Source organism: Corvus brachyrhynchos, unplaced genomic scaffold, assembly GCF_000691975.1.
Source record: "Corvus brachyrhynchos isolate BGI_N302 unplaced genomic scaffold, ASM69197v1 scaffold26, whole genome shotgun sequence".
In the NCBI taxonomy this organism is placed as follows: Eukaryota; Metazoa; Chordata; class Aves; order Passeriformes; family Corvidae; genus Corvus; species Corvus brachyrhynchos.
The window spans coordinates 5691167-5718200 of record NW_008239324.1 but is presented as its reverse complement, the minus strand read 5'-3'; the positions used below and the strand labels follow the sequence as shown (position 1 = coordinate 5718200).

The window sequence follows — 27034 nt, the reverse complement described above, 5'->3', positions numbered from 1 at the left end:
CTGCTGCAGCCAGGCCCTGGGGTAAAGCTTGTGGTAAAGCTATCCCCGGAGGGGCCTCTCCAGTGCCCTGTGCCAGTTACTCTGATCACAGACTTCGTTTCCTCCTTCAGGTAAAGGCCTGGCAGCGTTAATAATCAAGCTTATTTTTGTGCCCTATTAATTTCTGCCTTTAGGAAGCATTGCAGAGCATGATCTGTGCCTGATGGGTGTTTCAGCTCTCCTTTTCACTGTTGTGAGGGCTTTTCCAACTCTCATCTTGTTCTTTGCTCATTGTCAAGTTGCACTGTGTCAAAACCAAAGGTGTAATGCTCTGTTCCTATTTAATGATCTAAGTTTAAATTCTAAGGGCAAGGTGGTTGTTTCAGGACTAGCTACCCTCCTGTTTGTTTGCTCATCAGCTTTCCCATGTCCACTTATACCCGACATACCATGCGATGTTTCCTGCTGCCAGCCTTGTGTGTAATGAGACTCACATTACCACTCATCTTCTTTTCCTTCCTAGAAGGAGTGGTACTGAGGTAACGCCTGAACACATCTAGGTGGTGCTTTAGGAAGAGTCATAAAGAGCTGCCGGGATGTTTCTCCGATTGCTGTCCGATGTCCAGTGGCGGGCAGCTCACCCGAAATGGAGGAGAATGACCAGCTCCCAGCGAAGTACCTCGACTACAGCAGAACCTCATCCGGTTTCCCTGCCGGCACAGGCACAGGTTGTCATCTGTGGTGGTGGAATCATGGGCACCTCTGTGGCATATCACCTTTCCAAGATGGGTTGGAAGGATATAGTCTTACTTGAGCAGGGCAGGTAAGGATTTCTGGTTAAAAACCCAACAAAACAGGACTTCTATGCTGAACAACATCTGCTGTAACATGTTATTTCTGTCTCTTCACCTGAACTAAAGTGAAGACCTGGAAATAGCCTTTTTCCCTGGGGGAAATAAGGTTATACTGAACATTAGTAACAGCACTTACTGCCCCTTCCCAAGCACAGGGCTGCTCTGCAAGGTGAAGAGTATCCCTTGTGTGACTGTGGTGGCATAGCCATGGCTCAGGGCCAGACTCCCACACAGCCATGCCATTTCCCTCTGCAAGACAGAGAGAAAGTAAGCTTGAGAAAACTTGTGGATCAGGATAAAGATATGGAGATTGTACTGCCATGGGCAAAACACACTTATCCTACGGCAAATTAATTTAAAATAATTACTCTATTTCATGCCAGTTAAAATAGATTCAGGTAGTGAGAAACAAAAACCAAACATTAAAACACCACCTTTTTTTCCTCTCAACTTCACTTCTGCAGTTCAGGGTCTTCTACCTCCCCACAAAGCCCTGAGAAACACTGGGGTGACACAGTGGGGTGTGGTCAGTACTGGGCTCCAGTGTGGGTCCTCCATGGGCTGCAGTTCCCATCAGAACTCTACTCTGGTGTGGGTTTTCCATGCACCACAGTTCTTTCGGGAGATATCTAGCTGCTCTGCTGTAATCACAGGTGATCATGTAAAACAATGCAGCTGGCAAAGGTGATGAACCGTTTAAAGAGAACTAAAAACCCACGTTATTCCTCCAGCCCCTGCTGACCTCTCAAAGCAGGATGCCATGTGTGTCTAAAGCATTGCATAGCCAGCAAAGCTCCAGAGACTGCAAGAGGTTGTAAGCAGGCATCACTAAAACATTGCCCTGTAAGCTGGTTAAATTCTCAGATTATTCAGCTTGTTGGAGGATTTCGTGCCTGTCTGTAAAACAGCCAAGGCTGTTATGGTTTGGTTGAGCAGATGTGCCCTCATATAGTTGAATCAGCTCTCTGTAGCAGAGCACATAGTTCCTGTTGAAAACTGTGCATCCCAACATTTCCCCTGTTGTTTTAGACATCCCTTTCTGAGGGGCATTCATGTTATTTTCATTAAGAAGTATGGGGGATCCTGGGCATGAGACACCGCTGAGACTTTAGGGTTTGAGGAGGTGTTTATTGCAGCAGCTTCTAATGTCCTAAATAAGTGCTGGACTGCATATTTGTGATCTACTTTAGAGCTTCCCACCTGATACTGCTTTCAGGAATAATTCATTGTGGTTCCTGGAGTTTGTGTGGCTGGGAAGCAGCAGGTTCTTTCTAGCTGCAGAGAGAAGAAATGGGGTATTCACATCTGAGACCTTGTGAGTGGGGTCCTTCTGAGCAAAGTGGGGTGCTGGGCTGCATTTGCAAGGGAGTGTCATTTTTGCTAGCGTGGAGCAGGCCATGAGCAGCCTATTAAAGATCTGCAGTGAGTTAAGATGCTGTGCAGGCTCAGTCTGTGCATGCTCAAGGAGAAAGAGGAACATTGCAGTAGCAGAAGTGTCTTACAAGGAGCACAGCATGAGGAAACTGTTCTTCAGCTCTTTGGGTTGTCGTTGAGTAGGGGTGTAGCAACTGTTCCTTACCCAGCTGAATCTTAGGTTGAATTATTGAGAGAATGTAGACGTGCTAGGCTGAAAGCAGTAGTGCCAAATGGAAGAATGCATGATGACTTTAGCAGCAGCAAAGGTGACTTGGAATTATTGTGGAAGCAGGCTGCAAGGGAGATGCTTAAATCTAATTGCCTTGTCTTCCCCTGTCCATGCTGCATGGAGTTGTGTAGGTTTCTGTCTCTACAGAAGCCCTTCACCAAACAGCTCAATGGTTTAGGGACAGTTTTAGAAGGAACAAGAAACATGTGCCTGTCTATGGCAGTTGTTAGAGAGTGAGAGGGACTTGCTCATACTGTAATCTTCAAATATGCAAGACTCAAAGCCAGGTTAATTTTGATTTGAGGGAAATCCTGCTTCGGAGAAGGGAAAAGTCAGGCAGCTCAACTTAAGTATATTTTTTTTACAAAAAATGCTTTCTTTGAAAAATGTCAGTATTTAGGACTCATTAAAGAGAAATTGTCTTGGACTGCAATCTGTTTTCAAAAGTGAGCAAAAGCAAAATCATCCTAGAGGTTGTGTCATCCCTGCATCATCCAACTTAGTGTTGCTCTATGTGTTGTGGTGAGAAGTTGCTGTGTGGTTTGTGCTGCCAGTGGAGCTGCTGGAGCAGCCTGGTGTGGAGTGTGTACCTGGCAGCTGTATGAGGCCCCTCTCTGCACCTTTTCCTGCAGGTTGGCTGCTGGTACCACTCGCTTCTGTGCTGGCATTGTGAGCACAGCCAGGCCCACGTCCATAGATCTGAAGATGGCACACTATTCAAACAAGCTCTACCAGCAGCTGGAACAGGAGACAGGAGTGCAAACAGGTACTGAAAGTGTCATTCACTGAGTAATCTTTGGGAAACTGAAGTACTGACACTGAAATGAGTGTGCTTTTACAGTGTCTTAAGGCCTGAAAGTCTTGTTCAAAAACAATACATATGGACTTAGTCAGATGCAAAGAGATGTCACTAATGTAATCAGAATGGGGAGAAGAGTATCAGATGGGCAAACTGAAGGCAGACTACCTGCAAATTGTGACAGTTTGCATGTTACCTGTAACTTGGGCAGACATGGGGGAATTTTCACAAGGACATGGAAAATATTATTGCAGTGACTGGAGCGAGTTGGCCCATTCTGTGTACTGATTCATTTCTGAAAATGAGAAGGCGGTTAACAGGAACACTGAAGCATAAGCAAAGCCATGTCTCTTACTGTAGTCTAGGCCTGGAAATAACACAAAAAGATTATGTTGAAATTCTCCTTCTCCCTCCAGAATGTTTGAGCATGTAACTGATAGGAAGAACTTGGTCACTGAAAGTTTTCTTCTGACAAAAACTTGTGATCTCTGTCAGACTCAATAGAGGTTAATAACTGTGCCTGCCATTAAGATGAGTACTAATTTAGTGCAAGTGTTGGAGTCACATAATATTTGGTTTTAGCTGTTGAAGTTTTATTCTTCTGAGTAGTTATTAGATCACTTTTTGGCCAGTAACTTCTCTCTCTTAACACCATGTGTGAAATTCAGGGGTTTTTTTGATAAACAGGAGTATATGAAGTAGAAAGAGAACACAATTAAAAATTAAATTGCCTTTTTAAAAAGTTCTCTCATGCACTTTTTAATTACTAGCTTGCAAGTGTTTAAAATTATTTGAGGATGTGGGATTTCCAGGCTCCTGAGTAGTGGAAGCAAAAAGTCTGCAATTATATTAAAGCAATGAGTCTGAGATGGAAAGGAATTCATGCTCCTGTCCAAATCTGACTTGACTTTGGTCATTGTCATAGGGTACATGAAGACAGGCTCTATTTCACTGGCTCAGACTCAGGACCGACTGATCTCTCTGAAGCGCATTGCTTCATCACTGAAGTACGTATGAGCAGGAAATACAACTCAGCTTCAGTGTGCACCAGCTCTCCTGCAAGACAAATGACATCGTGTTTCTTATGTTCTGTGGCAGTGTAATGGGAATACCATGTGAAATTATCAGCCCAAAGAAAGTGGTACAGCTCCACCCACTGATCAACATCCATGACCTTGTGGGGGCCATGTATGTGCCAGAAGATGCAGTTGTGTCATCTGCCAATGTGAGTCTGGCTCTGGCAACCGCTGCCTCACAGAATGGTAGGAGCTTTTTTTATCTATAGTGTGCTCCCCTGCATGATAGCTCCCTTCTTTCCATAAAAGAAAATTATGTTCTGCATCTCTTTTGATATTCTAACCGAGCACTGAAGACCAAAATTGTGTTGTTTCTGTAAAGCTCAGATTCTTTAAACCTGTTCATTTCTGAAAAAACAGGCCAAATTTTTTTTACATGCTGAATCTTTATAGGTTTCCTGGGATAGATCAAGCACCTTTTTGTTGTCCTTAGTGGTTACATATTTCTCTGAATAAGCACACACTCTTTCCTTCCTAGAACTGACTCATAATTACACATCAAAATAGTTAATTACCTACGAATTAAAGGGGTGACTAAGCCTTGTGGAGTATTTCATTGAGCACATATGCTTTGGAAATGTACTACAAAATGCTGTTTGCCCAGCACTTTGGCAAATTTGGAGTGATCTAAAAGTGGGAGAAAGGTTAAATATGATAACAGGGAATAAAGGTCATTAAGGATGAAAGTCTGTCAGATTGGAAGAAGCTTCTTAGGAAGATACCTCACTTAGTTTCTTTTAGCCCAGCTTGTTTTTGCATACTGCTTATTGATTTTTTTCCATGAAATGACAAATTTCCCATAAGAGAACCAGTCATGCCATCTGAAACTGCAGACTTTGTTGCATAAAGGAATTGTAATGGAAAGAAATCCATAGCTGAGACTCTTTTCTTTCATGATACTGGGGGTCTATTTATCACCCAGATTATCACATGGAAAAAAGTCTGTAGCTCTTCACAGTCTCAGCTTGTACAAATTGTACATGTGGTGTTTTACAAATAACAAGGTTTTGCTTAAGAATTACTGGGTCAAGAATAGATATTTGTCTCCAAGAGAAAATAAGCATTTTGGTTGAGAGTAAGGGTTTAAAGCTAACAGTCTGACACCTTAGAAAGAAGGCTCATGGCATACTGACTTTCTGATGTCCAGGTGTCCAGATTCATGAACGGACGAGTGTCAGTCATGTCACAGTCCAGAAGGGTCGAGTGACCGGAGTTGAGACTGACAGAGGGCGGATTCAATGCGAGTACTTTGTCAACTGTGCTGGCCAGGTTGAATTATTTAAAATTTTCCTCTTGTTTCTGTTGCTTAAGAATATGTGCACTTCCCTTTGGTACTTTTTTTGTTTTCCTTTGGGGTTTTTTAATGGTTTGTGCTTTGGCTTGGTTTACTGGAGTAGATCAAGTCATGTTACTCAGCAGCTTAGCCCGGCAGGGGTGTGAAGGAGGAAAAGCAGTGCTTGCCGTTTGCTGAGCACCAAAGGCTGGGTGTTAACCTGCTGAGCAGCCCCTGCAGCTTATTGTACAGCTCTGCCCATGGTCTCTCTGCTGGGAGCTTCACCCTTCTGACAGAAAGAATTTTGCATTGGCTGTTAGGGAGACAGTTAAGTCTCACCCTACCCTCTTATCTCCCTCCCCAAAAATGTGTTTGTTTTTACTCCTTAGTGTCATGTCTTCTCTGCTGGAAAATATGCCTGACAATTGCAGTTTCTCAGCTAGCAGCAACTGTCTCCCTTGTTAGTAAAGGGTCTTAGTACAGGCACCTAAATGCTGACTATTCTGCTTCTAGATGCTGAACTTGGTGCTGACTTAGGTCTACAGATCTTAATTTGCTTTCATATTGTAAACTGGTACTTCTTAGTTTTGAGTTGGAGCCCCACTTTTCTAGTTCTTGTGTTGGGAATTGAAAACCAGTTTTTATCCAAAACAATTCAAATTCTAAGAAAAGAGAAAAAAATCATGTCTGTTTAAGGTCTGGGGGTCTGAACCAAATCTTACTTGGTCTTTTATGAAAGCAAAATCAGAGAGGTGACCTGTGCCTATGTCCTGCTTTTTTTTCCTGGAGCTGTTTTTTCTCTTTTCCATTCTGACCTGTGCTTTTTTGATTTCAGTGGGCCTATGAGTTGGGCCACTCTGGGGAGGTACCAGTCCATATCCCACTCCATGCCTGTGAACACTTCTACCTCCTGACACATCCTTTGGAGAAGCCTCTGTTGAGCAGCTTACCAAGTAAGGATTCTTCAGCTCTTCTCACTTTTCTTGGTGAATTATACCTGCCTTTCCAAGGTGACTTGTAGTTTGTGACAAAAAGACCAACCTTGGGCTATTGGTCCTCAGCTCATTTGGGATTATGAAGTCCTTCTCTCTGAACTGCTCTGAATATTCTTTTTCAGTGGTAGAAAGAATATCTTTCTTTACTCTTGGGAAAGCTTGTCCTGCAGGAAATTATTTTCAGAATTCATCAACTTAGCAGGAGAATGACCTTGACTCTAGCTTGAGTAGTAGTTGTGTGTGAGTCTTGGATTGTTGCATTTGTGGGCTGGAGAGTATGCTAGCCTTGGCACTGTGTTTTCCTTGCAGGCTGCTGGCCCCAAATGGCCCATCTATTCCTTTCCTCCAACTGAAGCTAAGGCTTTACAATGGCATTTACATGTCTATGAGCTGTAGGGGCAACCCAAACACTTGAGGTAATTGCTCCTCCCCCATGTTCTGGCTTTTGGATCTCTTTAAAAAAAGCCTTTGTGTTTGAAAACTGTGGTTGTGAAGTAGAGAGCTTTATTTACTTACTCGCAGTTGTTAGCAAGATTTTCTGCTTCTAGTGAGTAATGTATATACTGTCCAGGGAATTCAGATCTCTGGCCAGAGTCCAAGTGCTTCACTTTTATCTGACTGATTAAAACCCTCGCATGTATATATATATGTATGTATGTATGTATATATGCACATATATATGCACTCAGCTTTTTCCGTACATGGCAAAAATTGCTATGGAACATGTCAGGTGGAGTAACGTAAATACTTCAAGTTGACACTACCAGTGGAAGGAGCAATCCAGACCTGACTGCTCGTCCTCACTCCAGTACTGCCCACCTTCTTTGTGCTGGTGGCCCGCAGTAAGCTGGATCTGTTAAAAATTAGCTGTTCTTAGAATAGGGAGAGAAAGAGGGGCAGGGAAGGACATGTCTTGGTGGAACGTATGGTCTTGGGTGCAGTTTCAGTGGAACCAAGCCAGTATAATAGTTTATCAGTGCCACCAGGAATCTGAATCCCTCTTATGCCCTCTCGCTCCTGGGAACACTGTCCTGCTGACTTGGGGCTCCTCAGGTTCAATTCGGTTTATTGTACTATCCAAAAGTTAATATGCATGGCTGTGGTGGGAGCTAATGGTTTAATCTAAACTGGCTCACCAGGGTGTCATGTGAGAACCAGAATGGTCTGACAGCGTGGGGCTGGGGGACTGAGACTATCCCTTCTCATGTCAGGAGACTGCTGGCTTGGCCTGGCATGTCACCAGCCTCCTGTTGTTGGTGTTTGTGGGACAACAGCCTGAGACAGATATCCCTTCTCTCAATTCCCTTCCCACCTGTTTTCTTCCCTCTGCAGCTGTTTTCGACCCTGATGGCAGGATCTACATACGCAACTGGCAGGGTGGCATCCTCTCAGGAGGCTTTGAGAAAAACCCCAAACCTCTCTTCACAGAGGGACGGAACCAGCTGGAGATCCAGAACCTTCAAGAAGACTGGGATCATTTTGGTATGTTAGGGAAGAAAGGTTCCCACAGCAGTGTAACACGTGGCTTCAGCAGAAGGCAGAGTTCACGGCAGTGCAGGCTGTCGTTGACTTATGGGAAAGACAAACATTCTCTCAAATTCACTCATCTCTTCATTTGTCAGTAATTTGCTGACAAACCCTTTACCAAGGGCTGCAGTACCTGAAGGGAGCCTACATGAGAGCTGGAGAGGGACTTTTGACAAGGGAACCGAGTGCTAGAACAAGGGGGAATGGCTTCCAAATGATAGAGGGCAGGATTAGATAAGATATTAGGAAGAAATTCTTCCCTCTGAGAGTGATGAGGCATTAGCACAGGTTGCTCAGTGTTCAAGCTCAGGTTGGATGGGGTTTGGAGCAACTTGGTCTAGTGTAAGATGTCCCATGCCCATGGCAGGGAGGTTAGAATGAGATGAGCTTTGAAGTCCTTTGCAACGTAAACCATTCCAGGATTCTGTGATTTCTGTGTAATACTTAAAAACACCCACTAACCCTCAGCATGTATTAACTTCCTCTAGAGCAGCAAGGTACTACATCAACTTGCCAGTGCTGCTCTTCCATTTCAGTTGATTTTTGATTGTCAGTGCCACATGCTGCTCCTCTTGTGACGCAGTAGATCAACACTGTTGACCTGCCACATAGCTGTGGTATTTTGTTTCTGCAGCTCTCTTCAGCAGGGACTGACAAGTGCATTTCTATCAATGGCAGTTGCTTTGTGGACAGAAGTTGGTATTGTGGCTTCCCAGACTGCGTCCCACCATTGACAGTGGTGGTTTATTATATTCCAACTGTTCTGTCTTTCTCTTCCCATTTTATTTGATTCTGGTTTTATACTCCATGTGTACTTTTACATGGAGGACTCTTTCTGTAGGAAAGAGCATAGCATGGTCTGCGAGTCCCTTTCTTTCCCAGCCACTCCTGCCTCTTTGATGCCCGGTAAGTTGGTATGTGCCCTCTCATCTTCAAATTTGCCTTATATTCAGGAATCCAGTTTTCCCTTGTGTCAGAGCTCTCTGCATCCCTTGAGAATGCACATGACTCTAGGCATGGATGGAATTTCACTGATTTCTTTTTTCAGTCATAATGTGTTCTTCCAGCTATGCTTCAGGTTAAACAGAATAATTTTACTTTTATTTCTGAGAGATAACCATACTGATACTCTAGAAGTTTAAACTCCAGGGGATGGAGCCAGGATGGGGTCTCTTTTGTGCTGGTATATGCTAGAGGTTTTTAGATCCCTAGATGCCTACAGACTTGCTTGAAGATACTAGCTTCAGTAATGTGTTGCTCAAGCTCTGCACCCACTTCATATTTGGTTTTCATTTGGCTGAAATGAAGAGGCACTGCTTGCTCCTACCCCCAAATTGCCCAAGTTTCCAAAGGAGCTGCATGCTATGTTCCAGCATTGCCCTTTCATCTGTTCGAATGTGCTGAACAGTTGAGCAGAGTCAGAGCTTATTCAGGCAGTATTTGATCCTTTTCTGGGACCGCAGTTCCTGGGGTTTGAGCTCTTGTATTACTGCTTTGATCTTTGTCGTTGGAACACCTTTTGATTTTAAAATAGGCTGTGGAGTTGCTTAAATTGGACTGGGTATGAGAACAAATCCAGCACTGATCTCTCTTTTTATCAATAAAAAAATAGCCTGTAACTACAGGCTCTCACTCTGGAATTCTAATGCTTGAGAGAGGTAAGAGAAAGAACAGGTCAGAAAGACTCTTTCTGTTTGTAACTTCTTAGGTAATGTGAAATCTGATTGTTTTACTGCTTGTGCATAAAGCTGAGGAGTGTTCTTAGGGCTGAATCTTGAGGGCTTTTATCTGGAGTACTAAGCAGAGGTAACTTTTGGGCAAATAGCCAAGTAGATATCTTATCCTTTTATTAATGCTCTCAAATGTCAAACTGTGAAGAGTTGCCGAAGGACTTTTCCAGCGTGACTGGGCAATGAAGCAGTGAGGAAATTCAATAAGGATAAATGTGAAGTGACGCAAGTGTGTGGGGATGGTCTTGTTTTCACTATGCGACGTGATGGGCTTTGAACAGACCTTGCAGTTGTATTAGTTCTGTTCTGTGAAGGCATCAGCGCAGTAGCAGTCAAAGCAAAAGACAAGTTAGGAATTACTAGGAAAGGAGCAGAAAACGCAGTTCAGTATGCAACACTAAATCCTTGGTTTGCCAGATACTAGTTCTTGTTCTAGGCTGTTTCCAGAGGGTATCATAGGACTGGAGAAGGCCTGGTGGAAGAGCAGCAAGAGACTGATCAAAGCTTGGAATAGTTTCCAAGAATGGAGTGACTTGAGTGGGCTGGGGAAAGGAGATGACAGAAGGGAAATAAACAGAGGTCTATAGAATCTAGAATGAGGTAGGCTGGAAGGGGAACTGCTGATCACTGTCTCTTCTAATCCTGGAAGGCATCAAAAAAATCAAGTGTGAGCTTTAAAACAGAAGGCGGTGATTCCTCATACAACAAATTTTAACACATGGAACTCCTTGTCTATGTCTATTGGATTTTTTCATGAGGCCGGGGAAGATTGGTCTAATACTTAAAAGAGAGATCAATTTAGGGGTTTCTAAATAGAGAAAAATATACCAAATTTTTAGGAAATCCTTTGAGCTGATGGTAGGTGGAGGATCGCAGAGTGCATGGGACAAGTGTCATATAGATTTGCCTGTTCGTACTCCTTGCTAGATACCTATTTGATATTTGTTCCTATTGCTTTCCCTAACAGAACTGAGCAGTGCTCTTGCACTGTTGAAAACAGTACTGGGCTCTTGCTGTGGATCAGTATGGCTGCTTTTATTGTATGCTGTGTGATCCATTTTGAGTAGTGTGATTCCAGCAAGAAAACCATTTCTCCTGTGACTGTATCAAAACACGGAAGCAGTTTCTGCCTGAAGCAGCTGAAATACGTTGAGACTGAAGGCTGTGACTTTTTGTCTCTTTATTGTCTTGCATCCTAGGGCCACTTCTGAGTGCCCTCCTGCGCAGAATGCCGGGTTTGGAGACGCTGCAGATCATGCAGTTGGTGAATTGCCCAGAGTCCTTCACCCCAGACATGCGTTGCATCATGGGAGAGTCGCCCACCGCGCGGGGCTACTTCGTTCTGGCCGGCATGAACTCAGCTGGCATCTCCTATGGTGGAGGAGCAGGCAAGTAAGTGGTCTATCACTGTTGTGTGTGTAAGTAAGGGTTTAGCCAAGAGTCTGCTCAGATGATCCTTCTGTTTAGAATGTTCTGGTTGGTATTTGTCACCTCCTCTGACAAAGATTCCTCTTCCGTTTCTGACTTGAATGAAGGAGGGGAGCAGTGGCTGTGTTCTGATTATGTTCTCCTGTGTGTATTTCAAATCTATGTTGGATTCTCCTCCTGTCCTGCACACCTCTCCTCTGGCATCACATCTCAGTGAGCAGCTGGGGATCAAGTAAGCTTCCTTAAAGCTGTGTTGGGGAGGTTTAGGTTGGATATTAGGAAAAGGTTCTTCACACAGAGGGTGGTTGGATACTGGAACAGGCTCCCCAGTGAAGTGGTCACAGCACCAAGCCTGCCAGAGTTTAAGAAACATTTGGACAATGGTCTCAAGTACATAGTGTGATTCTTGGGGTTGTTCTGTCCAGGGCCAGGAGTTGGACTCAGTGATCCTTGTGCATGCCTTCCAACTCAGGATATTCTGTGATTCTATGATTCTATAACTGGTGTGATTTTTTTTTTTAAGTGATAAAAGCTTAACAAAACGTATATTTCCTCATCTTCTGTGCTTCATGATCCCCTTTAATATATCATTTGATTGAAGTCTTTAGATCATTCAAGTTGACACAGCAGTTAATTCCTGTGAAAGCAGGGTGAATCTGTTGCTGATGAAACACCATATATGTGATGCCTGTGCTGACAGTAGTTTTAAGACTGTCCCCTACAGTAAGTTAGGTGTGGAATAATTTCCCAGTAAAATCCAGTTCCTGTGTTAATGCAGATACTTGGACAGGCATTTAAGTGTGATCTCAGCAGCAAAGATGCAGAATGATAATTTCTCCCTCTGATTCCCATTTAGTTTTGGTGAGCCAGCATTCCTTCTGCCACACAGCCTTCTTAACAAACTGCTTGCTTTTCATGCTGGGTGTTAGTATCTGCATTTGTCTTCACTGGTTTGTCTGTTGTCTAATAATTTAACTCACCAGAGAAACAACTCATGATTATTTTTCTGTTGTCACATGAAATACAGAGAATCTTTGCAGTGAGGTTCTCTTAAGAATCAAAATAATTTCCGAAGGTAAAAGCACTATTTGTCCATTCGTTTCTACAGCCCCAAGATAAACAGTTTGGCTTGCTAATGTAATTTTTCATGATCTGCTCCAAACCCCTTTGTTTTGCTGTCTGCTGGCTGTGAGCAGAGCCTTCTGCTCTGCTAAATTCTGAGTTGCCCGTGTCCTTCAGCTCTGGAGAATGCCTTCCTCCTTCACTGCTGGAAGTGTAGCTAAACATAACTTGGCTGTCACCTCGTGCTAAATGAATGCTGTCACCAGTGGTTTGTGGCCGAGCCTACACCAGGCACTGAAGAACAACAAAGCAGAAGCCTCAAACTCCAAATGAAATGTGCTTGCACTTCCTTTTGTATCGGAACCCAAGGATATGACACAGTGTCAGCCAGGTTACCTGTCCAGGCTCTGGCTTCGTTTGGCACATGTCCTTAACTTCCTGCTGCCCTGTATGCTTCATCCTAATGGACAATTAGTAATTTAGAAATCTGGTAGATGCATTTTATAAAGGGAAACTTCCCAGATTCTGCTAGTGTTTAGAATACCATGTTACATATCTTCTCTCTCCCTATTGTAAGAAATTCTCATGTCCAAACTGCTTTGCTTCTGACTTCAAAGCTACACTCTTTCCCTGAAGATGTTGGCTGATATCTTAGTCTTTATTTCTTCCATCAGGTACCTGGCAGAGTGGATGGTAAATGGGTATCCGTCGGAAAATGTCTGGCCTTTGGATCTGAAACGTTTTGGAACCCTTCAGAGCAGTCGTACTTTCCTCCGTCACCGTGTGATGGAAGTCATGCGTAAGTGAGGTCTTTGCATTCAGCTCTGGCCAGGCTGTCTCAAGATTTTCACTTTGCTGCACTGTCTCTCCTCTGCCATCATTCTGAGAAACATTTTCCTTCTTCTTGACCTCCTTTGTGGCAATACAGCTCCTTCCAAGGAGAAAGGAAGGGATGAGGGATTTTTTGTCTGCCAGCATTCTTACTCACTTTTCTAAAAGAATGCTGGTGGTACCTTGCTCTCCGCTATTTCTGTGCTTTGCCTCTGGTATAGGGAAATTTGTATGTATCTCTGTAGGATTCCAGCCTAAAAAAGCAATGCCAGGGTCTTAACTGGGAATGTTACACTGTCTCAAACATTGTTATTCTTTGCACATCATTACAGTGTGGGAATACCTTCACTTCCAACTTATGGCTGGGTGACCCAGTTATCTTGCATAATTCAGGAAGTCTTCGTAGACATACTGCTTTCTCCTGTCAGAGTTTGCGATAAATACCTTGCAGAATAGATTAGAGATGCCATTTTTCTTGTCTAAAGCCATGCTTTGTTTCCTCCAGTTGTTTGAATATCTGCCATATTGTCTGAATATTGTGGATGACTTCTTTTCAAGTTCGAAATAGAAGTATGAAGTGCTCCACAAGTTGCATAACAGGAACAATTACTTGAATACCAAGTCTAAACTAAAAACATATGTTCGGGTGAAAGCAGAGAAGTTCAGTAAACCTCTTAGCCCTGCTATATCTGGGGAATAAAAACCTTATGCTGCTTTGACCTTCTTCCCAGAAAAAATCACTTTATACTCTGGGCATTATTCTGCAGTTGCTTTCCAGTACAAACCTCAGTTCTGATAGCTGCAGAATCCCTCTAGTTTTTACAGAGTGAGCACTGTATACCATTCCTGCAGTGTTATGTTCCCATTCTAATCTAGTCTTCCCTCTACCCTCTCTTTCAGGAGTGCCAATACGAGATACTGCCAATAAATAAATTAAATTATTAGCTATGAGGCAGAAATGATGGAAGTGTTCAGTAAGAGATATTTGGCTTATCTTCAGTTTTAAGCTGTTTCTGACCTACGTAGAATTTTAACATTTATAAAGCAGTATTCAAACATCCTTGAGTTATTACTCTCCACTCATAACCAAGGAGGATACTTAGTGTTTATTAGGATAACTTGTTTTCTAAATAAAAATATTATATACTAGCTGAACAGATATAGAAGCCATTTGGAAAAGCTTCAATAATTACAAAAGGCTGAATTGCCGTTATTTAAGAAGGCAAATTAGATGGTCCCTGTAGCTGTGGGCTGCCTACCCCAGCATTAGCATTGTCAAAATATCTGATATAGTGCACTGCCAGGGAAGAATCCTGCATAATTAATGCTAGTCAGCATGACTTCATGAAAAATAGAGTTTTTGTTATATTGCAGAATTGTCATGAGACCATAAGTATCTATAAATATAAGTGTTCTGTGCAAATATTGTTACTCTGATTTTGAAGAGCTATAAATGGATCAAAATGGATTTGTGGCTTTTCAAAAACAGCAAAAGGAAGATTGGAGCTGTTTTGAGGGAGTTCTATTAATGGTTCAGATATTAGTAAGTACTGATAATCTGGAAGAAAAGTTTAGATAAAGATAATCACTTTGCCTAATAAAGGATCTTTATGACCATTGCAGCCCTCATGTGTGATCTGAAGGTTCCCCGCTGGGACTTCCAGACTGGCAGGCAGCTGCGCACTTCACCGCTGTACGACCGCCTGGATGCACAGGGAGCCAGGTGGATGGAGAAGCATGGATTTGAGAGAGTCAAGTATTTTGTCCCACCTGGGAAAGGTGAGATCATATTTTCCTCTGCCTAGTGCTTCCTGGTTGGTCTATGTAAGGTCTTGATTCATCCAGTTTATTAATTTTTCCTTCAATTCTTCTTTGTATTAGATCTGCTGGATTTGGATCACAGCAAAACCTTTTACAAACCAGACTGGTTTGATATTGTGGGTTCTGAAGTCAAGTGCTGTAAGGAAGCAGTTTGTGTTATTGACATGTCATCTTTTACCAAGTTTGAAATAAGTGTAAGTACCTAGGAAGGGACCACCTGGTAAAGGTGAGCTTTAGTTTATTATTGCCTGCTTTTGCAAAAAAATCTGTGTCCTATTGAGGATAGATAGAGGAAGTCGCACTGTATGGCCAAATTCAGGTTGTACCACAGTATTAAGCACAGATTGGATTTTGTCTGTTAAGGGCCCAGTTTATAGAAATACCAGCTTAGTCTATACATAGAATTTGACCTCCAGCACTGTGCCACTGTTGTATCCTGTTATGCTTGAGATGTCAGTGTCACTATCATCACAAATTGAAATAATTTGGGCCAGGACGTTGATGTGATCTTAAGCTGCCCCAGTGGATTTGTTTTGCTCAAGCAGCTTGTCTGACTTCCGCTTCCTTTTGATTCATGTAGTCCACTGGAGACGAGGCCCTGGAGAGTCTGCAGTATCTCTTCTCAAATGACCTGGATGTGCCAGTTGGGCATGTTGTGCATACAGGAATGCTTAATGAGAAAGGAGGGTATGAGAATGACTGCAGCATAGCCCGGCTCAGCAAGCGCAGGTGGGTGTGCAGACAACATCTTTAGCCATCATCCTTTGTGTGTTTGAGCCTTAAAGGACTTCCTCATGAAGATCTTAAACTTCTGTCACCACCCTGAACTAAAACGTCTCAGTTCTCCACCAATATTCCTAATTCAGTAAATCAAATGAAAGGGAGCTTCTGAACTTACAAACATTGGGGAAAATAAGCCTTTTTCTGGGATTACAGATGAACATAGATTTCCTCAAAATGTTAGACCTTCAGATGTTTAGTTTCTTAATTGAGATACAAATTGTTTGTAGCAATCACTGGAGTTTATTAATTAGGTAACCATTTAAGTGCAAACTAACTCCTGACCAACGTCTTTACTGGAATTGCACATTGAAAATACTACTTTTTGATTATTTCAATGTTCATTGCAGTGTATGTACTCTTAATTCTCATTTCTGCAGTCTCTTATCGTTCTTTTTGTGCTCTCTGATGCAAACTGACATGATCACAGGATTTTATCCTTAGACTCACCAGTTGGGGCTCTCTTTGGCATCCAATAAAAAGCTCTCTCATTTTTAAGAACTTCATGGCCATGTCCCAGCTGAGTGTTGGATTTATTTTTCTGGATGGTTTTCTATGTGTGTTTTGCACAGTATTGGTGTGAAAGCATTTTGTTGCTGCTCTTTCAATTAGAAACAGCTTTTCTTTCTCTTCCACTTCTGTCTGCATTCATGTATTGCTTTAAAGTATTGTCCTTCTCTATGTGAAACCAGTAGCTTCCCTCCTTGCCTAGTGATTTCTACAGATGGTATCTCTGTCAGTGATGTACTTCAACTCACAGTTTGTGTCAGAGACACACACAAGCAGCTCATTTTCCCATATCAAGTGGAGTTCTGTTTTTCGAAGCTGTTAATAACAACCACCATTGTGTGTGAAAAGACTTTTGCTAAAACAAGAAGTTGCTGTGAGAACCATCCACTCCTGTCAGTAGAAAGAATCACTGGTGGTGAAGAGCTGCAAGTCCCTTCTGCAAACCAGTTGTGACTTTTGAGATACCCTGTCAACTTTCTTCAGAACTCCCTGTGTTCCGCATCTAGTCACTTCTTGTCACCAGACCACTGGTAATGCTTGAAGTGTGGGATTTCTTTTCATGACAGATGTGATGGCATTGATCCAGAGACCTTAGCTGTGGTTTTCACAAACCAGCTTGTTTTCACCTCCCGTTAGCTTGGAAATGGCTGAATGGCTCGAGTAGTTGATGAACAAAGAATGAACTGGTTCACTTTGTGGTTGTTCATTCATTGTTTCTTGGGTTTGATTTATCTGTTCCAGCTTCTTCATGATTTCCCCCACTGACCAGCAAGTTCATTGCTGGGCCTGGCTGAAGAAACGCCTGCCTGATGACAGCAACCTGATCATGGAAGATGTGACCTGGAAGTACACAGGTAAGAAATCACTGAAAGCAGACCTCCTCAGACAGCTCAAAATCACAAATGGTGTCTCATGCTGCATGCCAGTTAATTGTTTAAAGTGCCTGGAGTTGCGATTTAGTCTCTTTTCCAAATATTTGGAGGAAAACAGCAGTTCAGAGACTTTCTTCTGGCAAGCCATGAGCAGGAAGACAGCATTCCTTTACTGTGGAGGGTTTAATGACTCTCTCCTCTGTTCTTAAATGTACACATACCTATTAATTCAATAAACACTAAGACTTCAGAAATTGGAGCACACATGCATGTTAGACACCAGGCAAGACTTCTCCAGTCTTATCCTAATGCTGTTTTGTTCCTCTCTTTAGCTCTCAATCTGATTGGCCCCCGTGCTGTGGATGTCTTGTCAGAGTTGTCCTATGCCCCGATGACTGCAGAACACTTCCCCTCTCTCTTTTGCAAGGTGAGTGACTGTGCTTCTGTCCTCATTCTCCTAGGTTTTTCAAAGCATGGGTGAAAGGAGAGGAAATATGTTTTGGGTAATTAGAGGAGAACTAAGATTTACAGGAAGGTTTACTGCAGTTACTGAGCTAGGTTGGTAAAGAACTCACTAGGCTCACTTGTCTTTGGGTTTGGCTTGCTAAATATATAGGTGAATATGCATTTATTTTCAGTATTCCTTTCGCTGTAGACTTGTCGCCATTTGATATCTTGACATATTTCATATAATCAATTAAGCTGTCAGAGGGGCAGCTGGGATTGGGGACTCAGGCGTCATTGCCTCCTGTCATGTTAAAAAGCTGAGCAGATAGCTGCTATTCAACTTCTGTCTTGTATCTAGAATACAACCTGTGTTCTGACCTAGTTCCAGGGCTTATTGCCAAGTGTCAAGAGATGACTAACAAGTCTGGATAATGGGACATCACTATTTGAATTTGGGAATTTAAATTCGTTGCAAGTATGTGTGTGTGGCAAAGGGGGAGAGAGGGCTGGGCAGTGTGGATGTGTTACACATTGTGCTCCTTCTGGATCTCTGTGCTGTGTTCCAGTTTGGATGATTTCACCCCTCTGATTCTGCAGGAGATGAGCGTGGGCTATGCTAATGGCATCCGTGTGATGAGTATCACTCATACAGGAGAACCTGGCTTTGTGCTTTATATCCCCATAGAGGTAAGAGTGCACTGCAGCCTGAGCTAATTAAAGCAGTTGCTTGCATGCATAATTGGAAACATTTTCCAAGTTGACTCCAGGTGATGAGATGTCTGGTTTGCCCACAAGAAAGCTGCCTGCAGGCAGCAGGGGGAGTTTCCCTGCTTTATATTGCATTCCAGTGGGGCAGAGCTCTTGTGCTCCCGTGGCAGGGGATAGTGACATTCCTGGTGGTGTCAGATGCTGCTGCTCTCTCCTGGTGCCAGTCTGTGTTTCACCCTTCCGTTGCAGTACGCCCTTCACGTGTACAACGAGGTGATGAACATGGGACAGAAGTACGGGATTCGGAATGCCGGTTATTACGCGCTCCGCAGCCTGCGCATTGAGAAGTTCTTTGCATTCTGGGGCCAGGACCTGGATGCTTTTACTACTCCTATGGAGTGTGGACGCGAGTTCCAGGTCAAGCTGGAAAAGGTAACCACCTTCTGCACTGGGGTTGGTGGGAGAGCAGAACTGGACTGAAAGGCTGCCAGCCAAGCAGATGGATGTGTTTTTATGGAGCTGTGTGCAGTAGCTGTAACATATATTCCTGTACTTCAGAAGGCTGCTAGAAATACAAAAATGCTCTGTCTTCCTCCTTCCTGGGCAGCATTCCCAGTGACCTGTGCCTGGCACTGCTTATATCTGCAGTGCTCAGTGTGGCAGAAGGTGCTCTGTACCTTACAGATGCTCAGAATTCTTGCTTCTCCAAGCTGTTTTCCCAATCTGATGAAGCAAAAGCCAGCCTGTGAACCCAGTGGCATTTAATGTTGTTAAATATGAGGCTAGGCTCCAATAACAGGTGTTCTGTATTTTTACTAAAACAAGGAAGTTCGTAGAACAGAGTTATATTGTGCTTTTGTGGTAGCAGGTGCTGTTGCTATCAGTGGCTTGTTTTGTTTCTTCCCTCTTTGCATGAGCCAAAACAAATGCTTGTATCAATTCAAGAAAAGAATATAGTGACTAAGGATACAAATTTCACATTAGTTACAGTTTCCCTCTGATTTATAAAGCGGGCTAGACTTCTGGAACAAGAAAAATGGCAAAAAGTGGAATGGAGACATGGTTTTCACTAGAGTGAAAATTAGAATGATTTTTTTAAAGACCAGCTTCACAAACATTTCTGTGTCTTTTAACATCTGGAGCAACAAACATGACAGAGAAGCTATCTGAGGTGGGCTTCTTGTGTATGGAGGCAGCCCATTTTGATAGGGCATAAGTTCCAAGTGTAAATTGCCCTTGTGTTGGCAACCTGGTCTGATACAGCTCAGCAGCTGCCACAATTTCTGTCCCTCTCATCAGCTGATGCTCCCTTTTCCCCACAGGGAATACAGTTTCTTGGCCAGGAAGCGCTGTTGGAGCAGAAGCAGAACGGGGTGTACAAGCGCTTTACCATGTTCATTCTTGAGGACCATGACACGGATATGGACCTCTGGCCCTGGTGGGGGGAGCCCATTTTCCGCAACGGCCGCTACGTGGGCAAGACCACCAGCAGTGCCTACAGCTACACCCTGGAGCGCCACGTCTGCCTGGGCTTCGTGCACCACTTTGATGAGAAGACAGGAGAAGAGCTGGTGGTGACGACTGACTTCATCAACCAGGGAGAGTACGAGATCGACATTGCCGGGCAGCGCTTCCAGGCCAAAGCCAAGCTCTATCCCTTCAGCTCCCTCTTCACACAACGGCGCCGCAAGGATGAGGTGGAACTGAGTGGCTACCAGAGGGAGTAGTGCTGAGTAGACTAGACCCACCCCTTGTCCCAAGCTGGAGTCTTCTCCCACCATCTTCCAGCCCTTTCTCCTCACCTCATATATTTCTTTCTTTTCCTTTCTTGTCTTGCAACTTTTAAACTTTTTTCAGTGTGTTACATTTTGTATATTTTAAAACTTTAATTTTCAAGCTTTCCCAGTCCTGTCTGTCTCCCTCCTTCAACCCTTGCCAGGCTGCCCTGTGCCACAGTGGTTGAAGCACAGTGCTGAACATTCAGGGATGCCTGTGTAGGAGTGAACCGCACCAAAGGCCCTGGCCTTCTACTGATGGGAAGGGTTGGGGTGAACCCCTGAGGACTGCACCCTTCCTCTCTCCTCTCCAGCAAAAGGCATGGGACGGCAGGTCTTTGCTGCTTGTGGTTCAGGTGGTGGCTGACCTCACCCTGCTCTCCACATACCATGTTGCAGAGGGGTCGGTGTGTCGATGCACACAGCAATAGAATGATCAGCTACCTCACTGTCATGAGACAAAGCATTGTGTGAGCACAGCCAAGAGACAGGTTTTGGTGTTGTCCAGCCTGTCAGTGCCCTCCTTTGTCCACCATTTCAGTTTTTCCCTAGCAGGGAGTCAAGTAGATTTAACATCAGAGTATTGAGATGACAGTAGCGCTGGTAAGTTTGTTGTTGGTGGGATTGGGTTTTTTGTGTGGGGTCACTGAAACTAAATGGCCTTCTATAAATACAGTCAAAGATCAACATGTGCATTTCACTTCTATAAAGGAATGTTGTTTTTTCTTTTTTATTAGCAGGAATACTGATTTCTAACAAGGACAGATGTTAGTGTTTAATGTTAAATGGGGGTGTTGAAATGCTGCTTCTGTTTAAGCTGCACAATACACAGTCTCTTTGGGGATTGTCTTTCACTTTGTTTATGTGACTTGGTCAAACTGATCTGGCAAGGTTCATGGAGAACTTGCGTTGGTTTGGGGAACTTGAGCAGCAGGAGGGGATATTATCTTGTAGTTTTAGCTGCCCGTGGTTATTTTGAAATTGTAGGAAAAGACACAGCATTTGTGTCACCTATGGTGCAAGAAACACTGGGTTTTCTACTGATGGTGAGAAAACATCTCAGCAGCTCCTGCTGGACTCAAGAAGTTGTCTTCTGTTTTCCTCCTCAAATCTGTTGCACTTCTTTGTCTCTCAGTAGTACCTTGCTGAAGGGATTGAATAAGGGAGTGAAGGGAGCATGGGAGTGGGATTATAAATTGCTTTTCTTCAGCACTGCTCTTTGCATCTGGCTTCTCATAGTGATGCTCCAGATGGTGCAGCTGGAAATTCACCCCTTCTTCAGGCGTCAAAATGTGCCAGTTCAATCACTGATGGTAAATGGTAAAGAAATGGGGGAATGCTGAATTGCCTTGTGCATGTTTGCATCATCTTCATGTTTTGAGCACAATCAAAAACCAAGACTCTTTTTATTTACTTGAAAAAGGTCTCTTAAATGTTTTCCCTGCCTCTGATATCACATACTCCTCATGGCCTTTCTGCTTCAGCATCTGTTGGACTTCAAACACAACCTTGCACTGATGTCTGCCCTGTTAGCTGTGGGGAACACTTTCTCTATGGTCTAGAACCATTTTTGGGCACTTTATTTTCCAGTTAAATGGTGAGCATCAGTAGTGTAAATATGAGCTCAAAACCTTCCCTGGTTCTTGTTTTAAGTTTGCTTTCTGCTGCTTTAGTTGCTTTAAGCTGTGCCTTCAGTTGAGTCTGTGGCTGCCAGTTGAGCAAACTGTAAGGGAATTTAGGATTTGAGCATATGGTGTAGTCGGTTGAATGTAGATGTCACTTCTCTCAGTATGTGTTCCTTTGTTTGTGGTGGGTTCCACTGGAGTGTGTGGCTTCTTCCAGGATTTCAAACCTAGTTCTGAATGGACATGCAGAATTTTCCAGTTTCTGTAAAGGAGTGACCACACCAGGGCAGCTTTTTGAGAACTTGCAGCCCAGAGCACTCTGTGTTGCTGCTGTAGGCGGAGATTCCGCCTGCTTGTCATTTCTTCCAAATTCCCCTATTATTGCTCTCTGAATTGAAATTTTGCCTGGTGTGTTAGAATTAATTGCTTAAATGAAAGGTTCATAAAGCATCTAATAGCAGTTTAAACTCTATAATTACTTCTTGCATATCTTTTCTGCTTAGAGAGATACCACGATCCCACTGTTCCCATGCTGGACATGTACCGGAGAGGACCTTGGTCCTTCTCCATTGGTTTTATGGGACACTGCTTTGCCTTCCTTATCCAGGAAAACAGGCATTCAACCAAAGAAAGTGTTTTGTATGTGATACTTAGGATGTGGAGCAGCCCTTCTGCTTAGGGTTCTTAGAGCTTCTTAGAGCAGCCCTTCTGCTTAGGGTTCATTGACCGTTCATTGTGGCTGAGTAAGGCACAGTACTTCTACAGGAGAAGGCAAAGTATAGGGCCAAGGTGTGCTGAAGTGTGTAATGAAACTGCTGAAGAGATTTTAGCTTGAGCTGTTCAGTTCTCTGCAGAGTTAGAACTAGTTAAGACCAAACTGGAAAGCTAGCAGTATGTTACCAACCACTCGTTCCAGCCACATTATGTTCCTCCTTGTGATTATTTTTCCTTTTCCCTAATTTATAGGCGCCTGTTAGTTCCTCAGGCAACTTTTCATACACGGGTGTCTCTTCTCCAGCAGTTCTGACAGTAAAATTGTGTTTTATGAGCTACTTTTGTCATTATGTCTGCTAAGGTTTATTTTATGTCTGAAAGGTTTATTTTATGTCTAGATCTATTGACTTTTCCATACCAAAAATAGAGAGTGGAAATAGTTTTCCACCATGATGGTAGATATAGCAACACTTCATGTAACGCTGTGTTTGCTGTTTGAAACTTGGGTGGTTTGGTAATTGTCAGTCTTGCAGCTCATTAACGCCTACTCTGGCCTTCACTGCTATGAATTCTGTTCTTGTTTTATATCAGAACTGGAGAGGTCTTTGACTGCTGTTAGGCTTAGTCTATTTAATTTCTGGTGTGGCTATTTTTAAACATACAATGTAAAGAATAGTTTGCCTTACCAACTTGAACACCTGTCAAGAGGACAATTGAATCACGTTTTAAAATAGTGATACTGATAGGAGGAAGATCCTTCTAGCGTAGTGTTTTCATCTCGAGGTATTAAGCAGTGATGTAAGACTCTAATCCCTTTATCTGATGATTAGAGTGCCTAAAAAAAGAGCAACAAAATCTGTTGAAGAGTTACTACCTTTAGTACACCTTCAAATTAGGAAATTAGAAATTAGATCTTTGAAGCTGCTGTGGCACAGTCTTAACATCTAAGATGGTAAATAACAGGGACTGTAAAATTCTGCATCCTGATTCTCATCATTAAAACTGCCTTAAAATGCTTTTTGCTAAAATGGTGGTTTGTTCTCCTTCTGCACAGTAAGACTATGAACCTTGGATTGGGAAACACAAAAATAGCATCCGTCTCTGTGGCAATAGAAAGGGAAATGGCCTCATTTTGTGCTGAAGCTGCAGGTCTGCTCTCTGCACCTCGTGTGTATCAGTCACAGGGTTGTTACCAGTTCTCTGGGTCTTGCTGTCCAGAATGGGAACAGCCCTGTGGATTCCATTCACACAGGCATCTTTGGAGGGAAGGGAGCCAGTGAATCCATCTAAATGTGCATCCATGGGAAGGGATGGCTTGCCCAAGTGCTGTCTGGAGTTGCGGGAACTTACGGAAGACGTAGCAATTCTTTCCATTAAATGATTTTTACAGAGATATTATGTTGTCTTAACATTGCTGTGTCCTTTCCTAAGTTCTCATGTTTTGTTAGTCCTTGAGTGAGTACTGCAAGGCTTGAGTAAAAGTGGTACTAGAAAAGCGGAAGTCTATTGTTCATACTTAACGATCTGAGGATACAATTAACAGTCTATTTCTAGAATTATGTTTTCTGTTTCACGAGGATGTGTTACAGTCATTTTCACATCCGTCTTTGCCAGACTTGGTTTCTTTTTGTTTTCTCCAGTATCTAGATTTGACAGGCCTTGTTGGACAGTTTCTTATTTTGTGGCAAGGAAGGGAGGCTGTGTGAGACTTGCACTGCATCTCCACATCTTGGTGTAAGCTTGGATTCCTCCTTTCTACTGTTGCATTTGAGTTGCCATCAATCATGTTGCTTTTCCTGTAACACCTCCAAACTCCAGCCTCTGCTGCTGTAGAATTTCTCAAGCACAAAGTTCTTCTCTTCCTTCTACCTGATGCTTTGTCATCAGAGCCAGCTTGGCTCTAGGTCTGCGTCTCTGCATCAACTTAAGTTCTTCAGCTTTTAGATGGTGCTGATACCAACATCAGAACTCCCAGGCGGGTTTGTGGCTGCTGTAAATCCCATCATTTACCCCTCCCTTTCCCTGTGCCAGGATTTTCCCACAGTCCTTAACACTTCTTTAGTCTCCTTCCTCAGGTGGCTCAGTGCATTAGTTCCTTTTGCCATCAGAGAGTGAGGCACGGCAAAATAAAAACTGGTGGAGGGATGGTGGTGTGGCTAAGCTGAGGTGGAAAGAGAGGTGCAATGAAGGTTTGATCCTTTGCTCATTACTCAACTCCTTAAGCCCAGCCTTAGAGAGATGATCAGCCTTGATTCCCAGCTCAGGGAGCATCTTCCTCTGCAGCCTTAGTGCTGGACAGGTGGGAGCCATGGCTTGAGGCAGAGTTGGGACAGCATTAGCACTTGTTTCCCAGCACACATTTGCCTCTCATTGGGATGAAGGAAATGGTGCCACACAGGAGAAGTGGGACCTGAAGTGCACTTGATTGCCTGGAACACTTTTGTCTCCCTGGCACATCCTTGCAGCTGTAAAGGTACAGCACTGACATCACCAACCTCATCCTTCCAGCACATTTGAACCAGAATGGTGACATTTTGGGAAGAGGTCTGTAAAAACGAGGTAGTTTCTGTGTCAGGGGAGTGGGGAGTTGCTTGCAAGGGCAGAAGTCATTTTTATTTAAAACACAACTCTTGTTGTGTATCTTGGCTGCTTATAATGTTGAGGAGAATGTTCACAACCTTCATATTTGTCTTCCCAAATGAGTTTATTGTAATATTGGGTTAGAATAATTTCTTCCCATTTCGGGATGTTTTCCTGTTTTAAACTAACTTTTCTTTAATTGATTGTTTGGATTTCTATTTTAAAAAAGGCATTCAGTCATGGAATGGAATAGAACTTGGGAAAGGTGGGGGATTGGTATCATCTGATGACTTCAAGCTGTCACTAAAAAGAATTTGAAAATTTTCTTTGCACTTTAAACTTTCCTTAAGTATTATGGCTGTAGCAGTGTGCTTATAGCCCTTGGCATGAGTAGTCCTTGCATTTTAGAGAGGAAAAAAAGACTTTGAATATTTAAAATGCCTTAAAGCTTTAGGTGAGGTGTTTGGGCACTGGCTCCCCCTGCCACTTGATTTCCTTCCTGGAAAGCTGTGTGCCCAGAGCTGGTAATTTTGAGCAAGCACTGGGGGATGGTGGAAGCTGCCGTTGCAGTATGAGACTGGAATTTGTATGGAGCTGAGAGCCCCCGTGCCTGTCCAGCTGCTGGGCTGACACCTTCCTGTTTGTTTCCCCCCCAGAAATGTATTTATTCACTTTTTCCTTGTGGTGTAATGGGTTTTCTTCTTTCTCTAAAGAAGCCTGAGCTGGTGTAGAGTACTCTCTGAGCATCCTGTTGCATTAATGGGAACAAAATTCTCTGCCTGAACGCTTTCCTGCTGTACCAGCTGACATTTGCAGGCAGGAGTTGGGAGGAGCGGGAGCGGAGGGGATCTGCTGCTGCTCGTAGCATTTGCTGAGATGGCTCAGAGACTTCTCGTCTCCCATTTGTCTCAAAGCTGAGCTGGATTACTGATGTCAGGCTGGCTTCTGGATTACAGCACAAACCAGAGCTGCTTTGCAGGTGTGGCACACTGGGCTGATGTTCTGTTAGAGATCCCATCTGCTTAGAATAAGGAATCCCAACAAAGAGGAGCAGTACGTTACAATGAGGAAAGTGTTCACATTAATATTTATTGATTTGTTAGTACTGGTAACAGTTGATCTTCCCAAATGGATTCTTGGCACCTGCTACAAGCAGAGCAGATACTTGGGAGTTGTCAGCCATCCCAGCAAGGACCTGATCCATTTTATGTGTATGGAGAAAAATCTGTGCTGTTGCCTTTCACTGTGGCTGAGGTTTTTTTCCATGCTCAAATTCCCTCCTTTTCCTGTAGTGGGACAGATCTCACTTCTTCCAGTGTAACCAGAGGCACATTAGTATCTCTGAAGTCCTTGACAGGTTCTCCTGCATATCCTGGTCAGGCTTGCAGCAGGACACTCATCCAAACCCACCTTCATGCTTTTGTCTCCTGAGACCAGATTTTAAAAGGGCTGGGAAGATTTCTGATGTGTGCTACTGCTGGAATTTTAAGAACTGAAGTTTGAACCTGTGAAAACACTTTTCTAGTGCCTTACGCTTGTGAATGTTGTGCAATGGATGTAGCTGAGGTGGGACAGAGTAAGGAGCAATGTCAGCAGCATGGTTCTCCATCCACTACGGCCGTCTCCCTCTGCCCTCGTAGGGCCCTGGCAAGCAGGTGCCAGCAGGTTGTCTCCAGCAGCACAGGGAGGCTTTTTAATCCCTTTGCAGTGTGGGGTCAGAGAAACCTCATGCCAGAGCAACACTCTGAGGGGAACAGTGGTCTCAGCTCTGCTGAGTTGGGATTTGGAGGGGTTTAGCAGAGACAAAACTGCTCTGATTGTCAGGCCCTGTGGCAGATGTGGACAGTTGTTCTCAAGCGCACAAGTCAGGGTGAGTTTGCTGCTCTCCACTGAGGCCATGTTGTCATGTATGCTGTATTTATATCATGCTTGATTTCATTTCATATTTTGGTTGGCTTAAATGTTGCTAGGTTTGTATATTAATAAAGAGGCATTTTAACTAC

The 27034-nt window shown here is 43.5% G+C and overlaps 1 protein-coding gene across 2 annotated transcripts; it reads left to right on the top strand.

Annotated features, from left to right (window-relative positions):
- The first annotated feature begins 6 nt into the window (after positions 1–6).
- On the top strand, positions 7–27034 carry PDPR (pyruvate dehydrogenase phosphatase regulatory subunit). Of its 2 annotated transcripts, none has more exons than XM_008638755.2 (18): positions 7–110; positions 503–802; positions 3111–3244; positions 4203–4284; positions 4376–4539; positions 5501–5622; positions 6462–6579; positions 7954–8103; positions 11078–11270; positions 13043–13167; positions 14823–14978; positions 15081–15214; positions 15601–15749; positions 17052–17164; positions 17515–17609; positions 18227–18316; positions 18587–18769; positions 19660–27034. In XM_008638755.2, the coding sequence occupies exons 2-18, from the start codon at positions 576–578 to the stop codon at positions 20062–20064; spliced, it is 2640 nt and encodes an 879-aa protein (XP_008636977.1). In that variant the 5' UTR covers positions 7–110; positions 503–575; the 3' UTR covers positions 20065–27034. The 2 variants fall into 2 exon arrangements, with proteins under 2 accessions (XP_008636977.1, XP_017596484.1); XM_017740995.1 differs by having other exon boundaries at positions 506–802; positions 19660–20064.

Excerpts from the sequence above, each read along its gene's own strand:
- PDPR (XM_008638755.2), top strand. The coding sequence starts at position 576 with ATGTTTCTCCGATTGCTGTCCGATGTCCAGTGGCGGGCAGCTCACCCG. Across the intron at positions 5,623-6,461 it reads TTGTCAACTGTGCTGGCCAG|TGGGCCTATGAGTTGGGCCA; the intron begins GTTGAATTATTT and ends TTTTGATTTCAG. Across the intron at positions 11,271-13,042 it reads TATGGTGGAGGAGCAGGCAA|GTACCTGGCAGAGTGGATGG; the intron begins GTAAGTGGTCTA and ends TTCTTCCATCAG.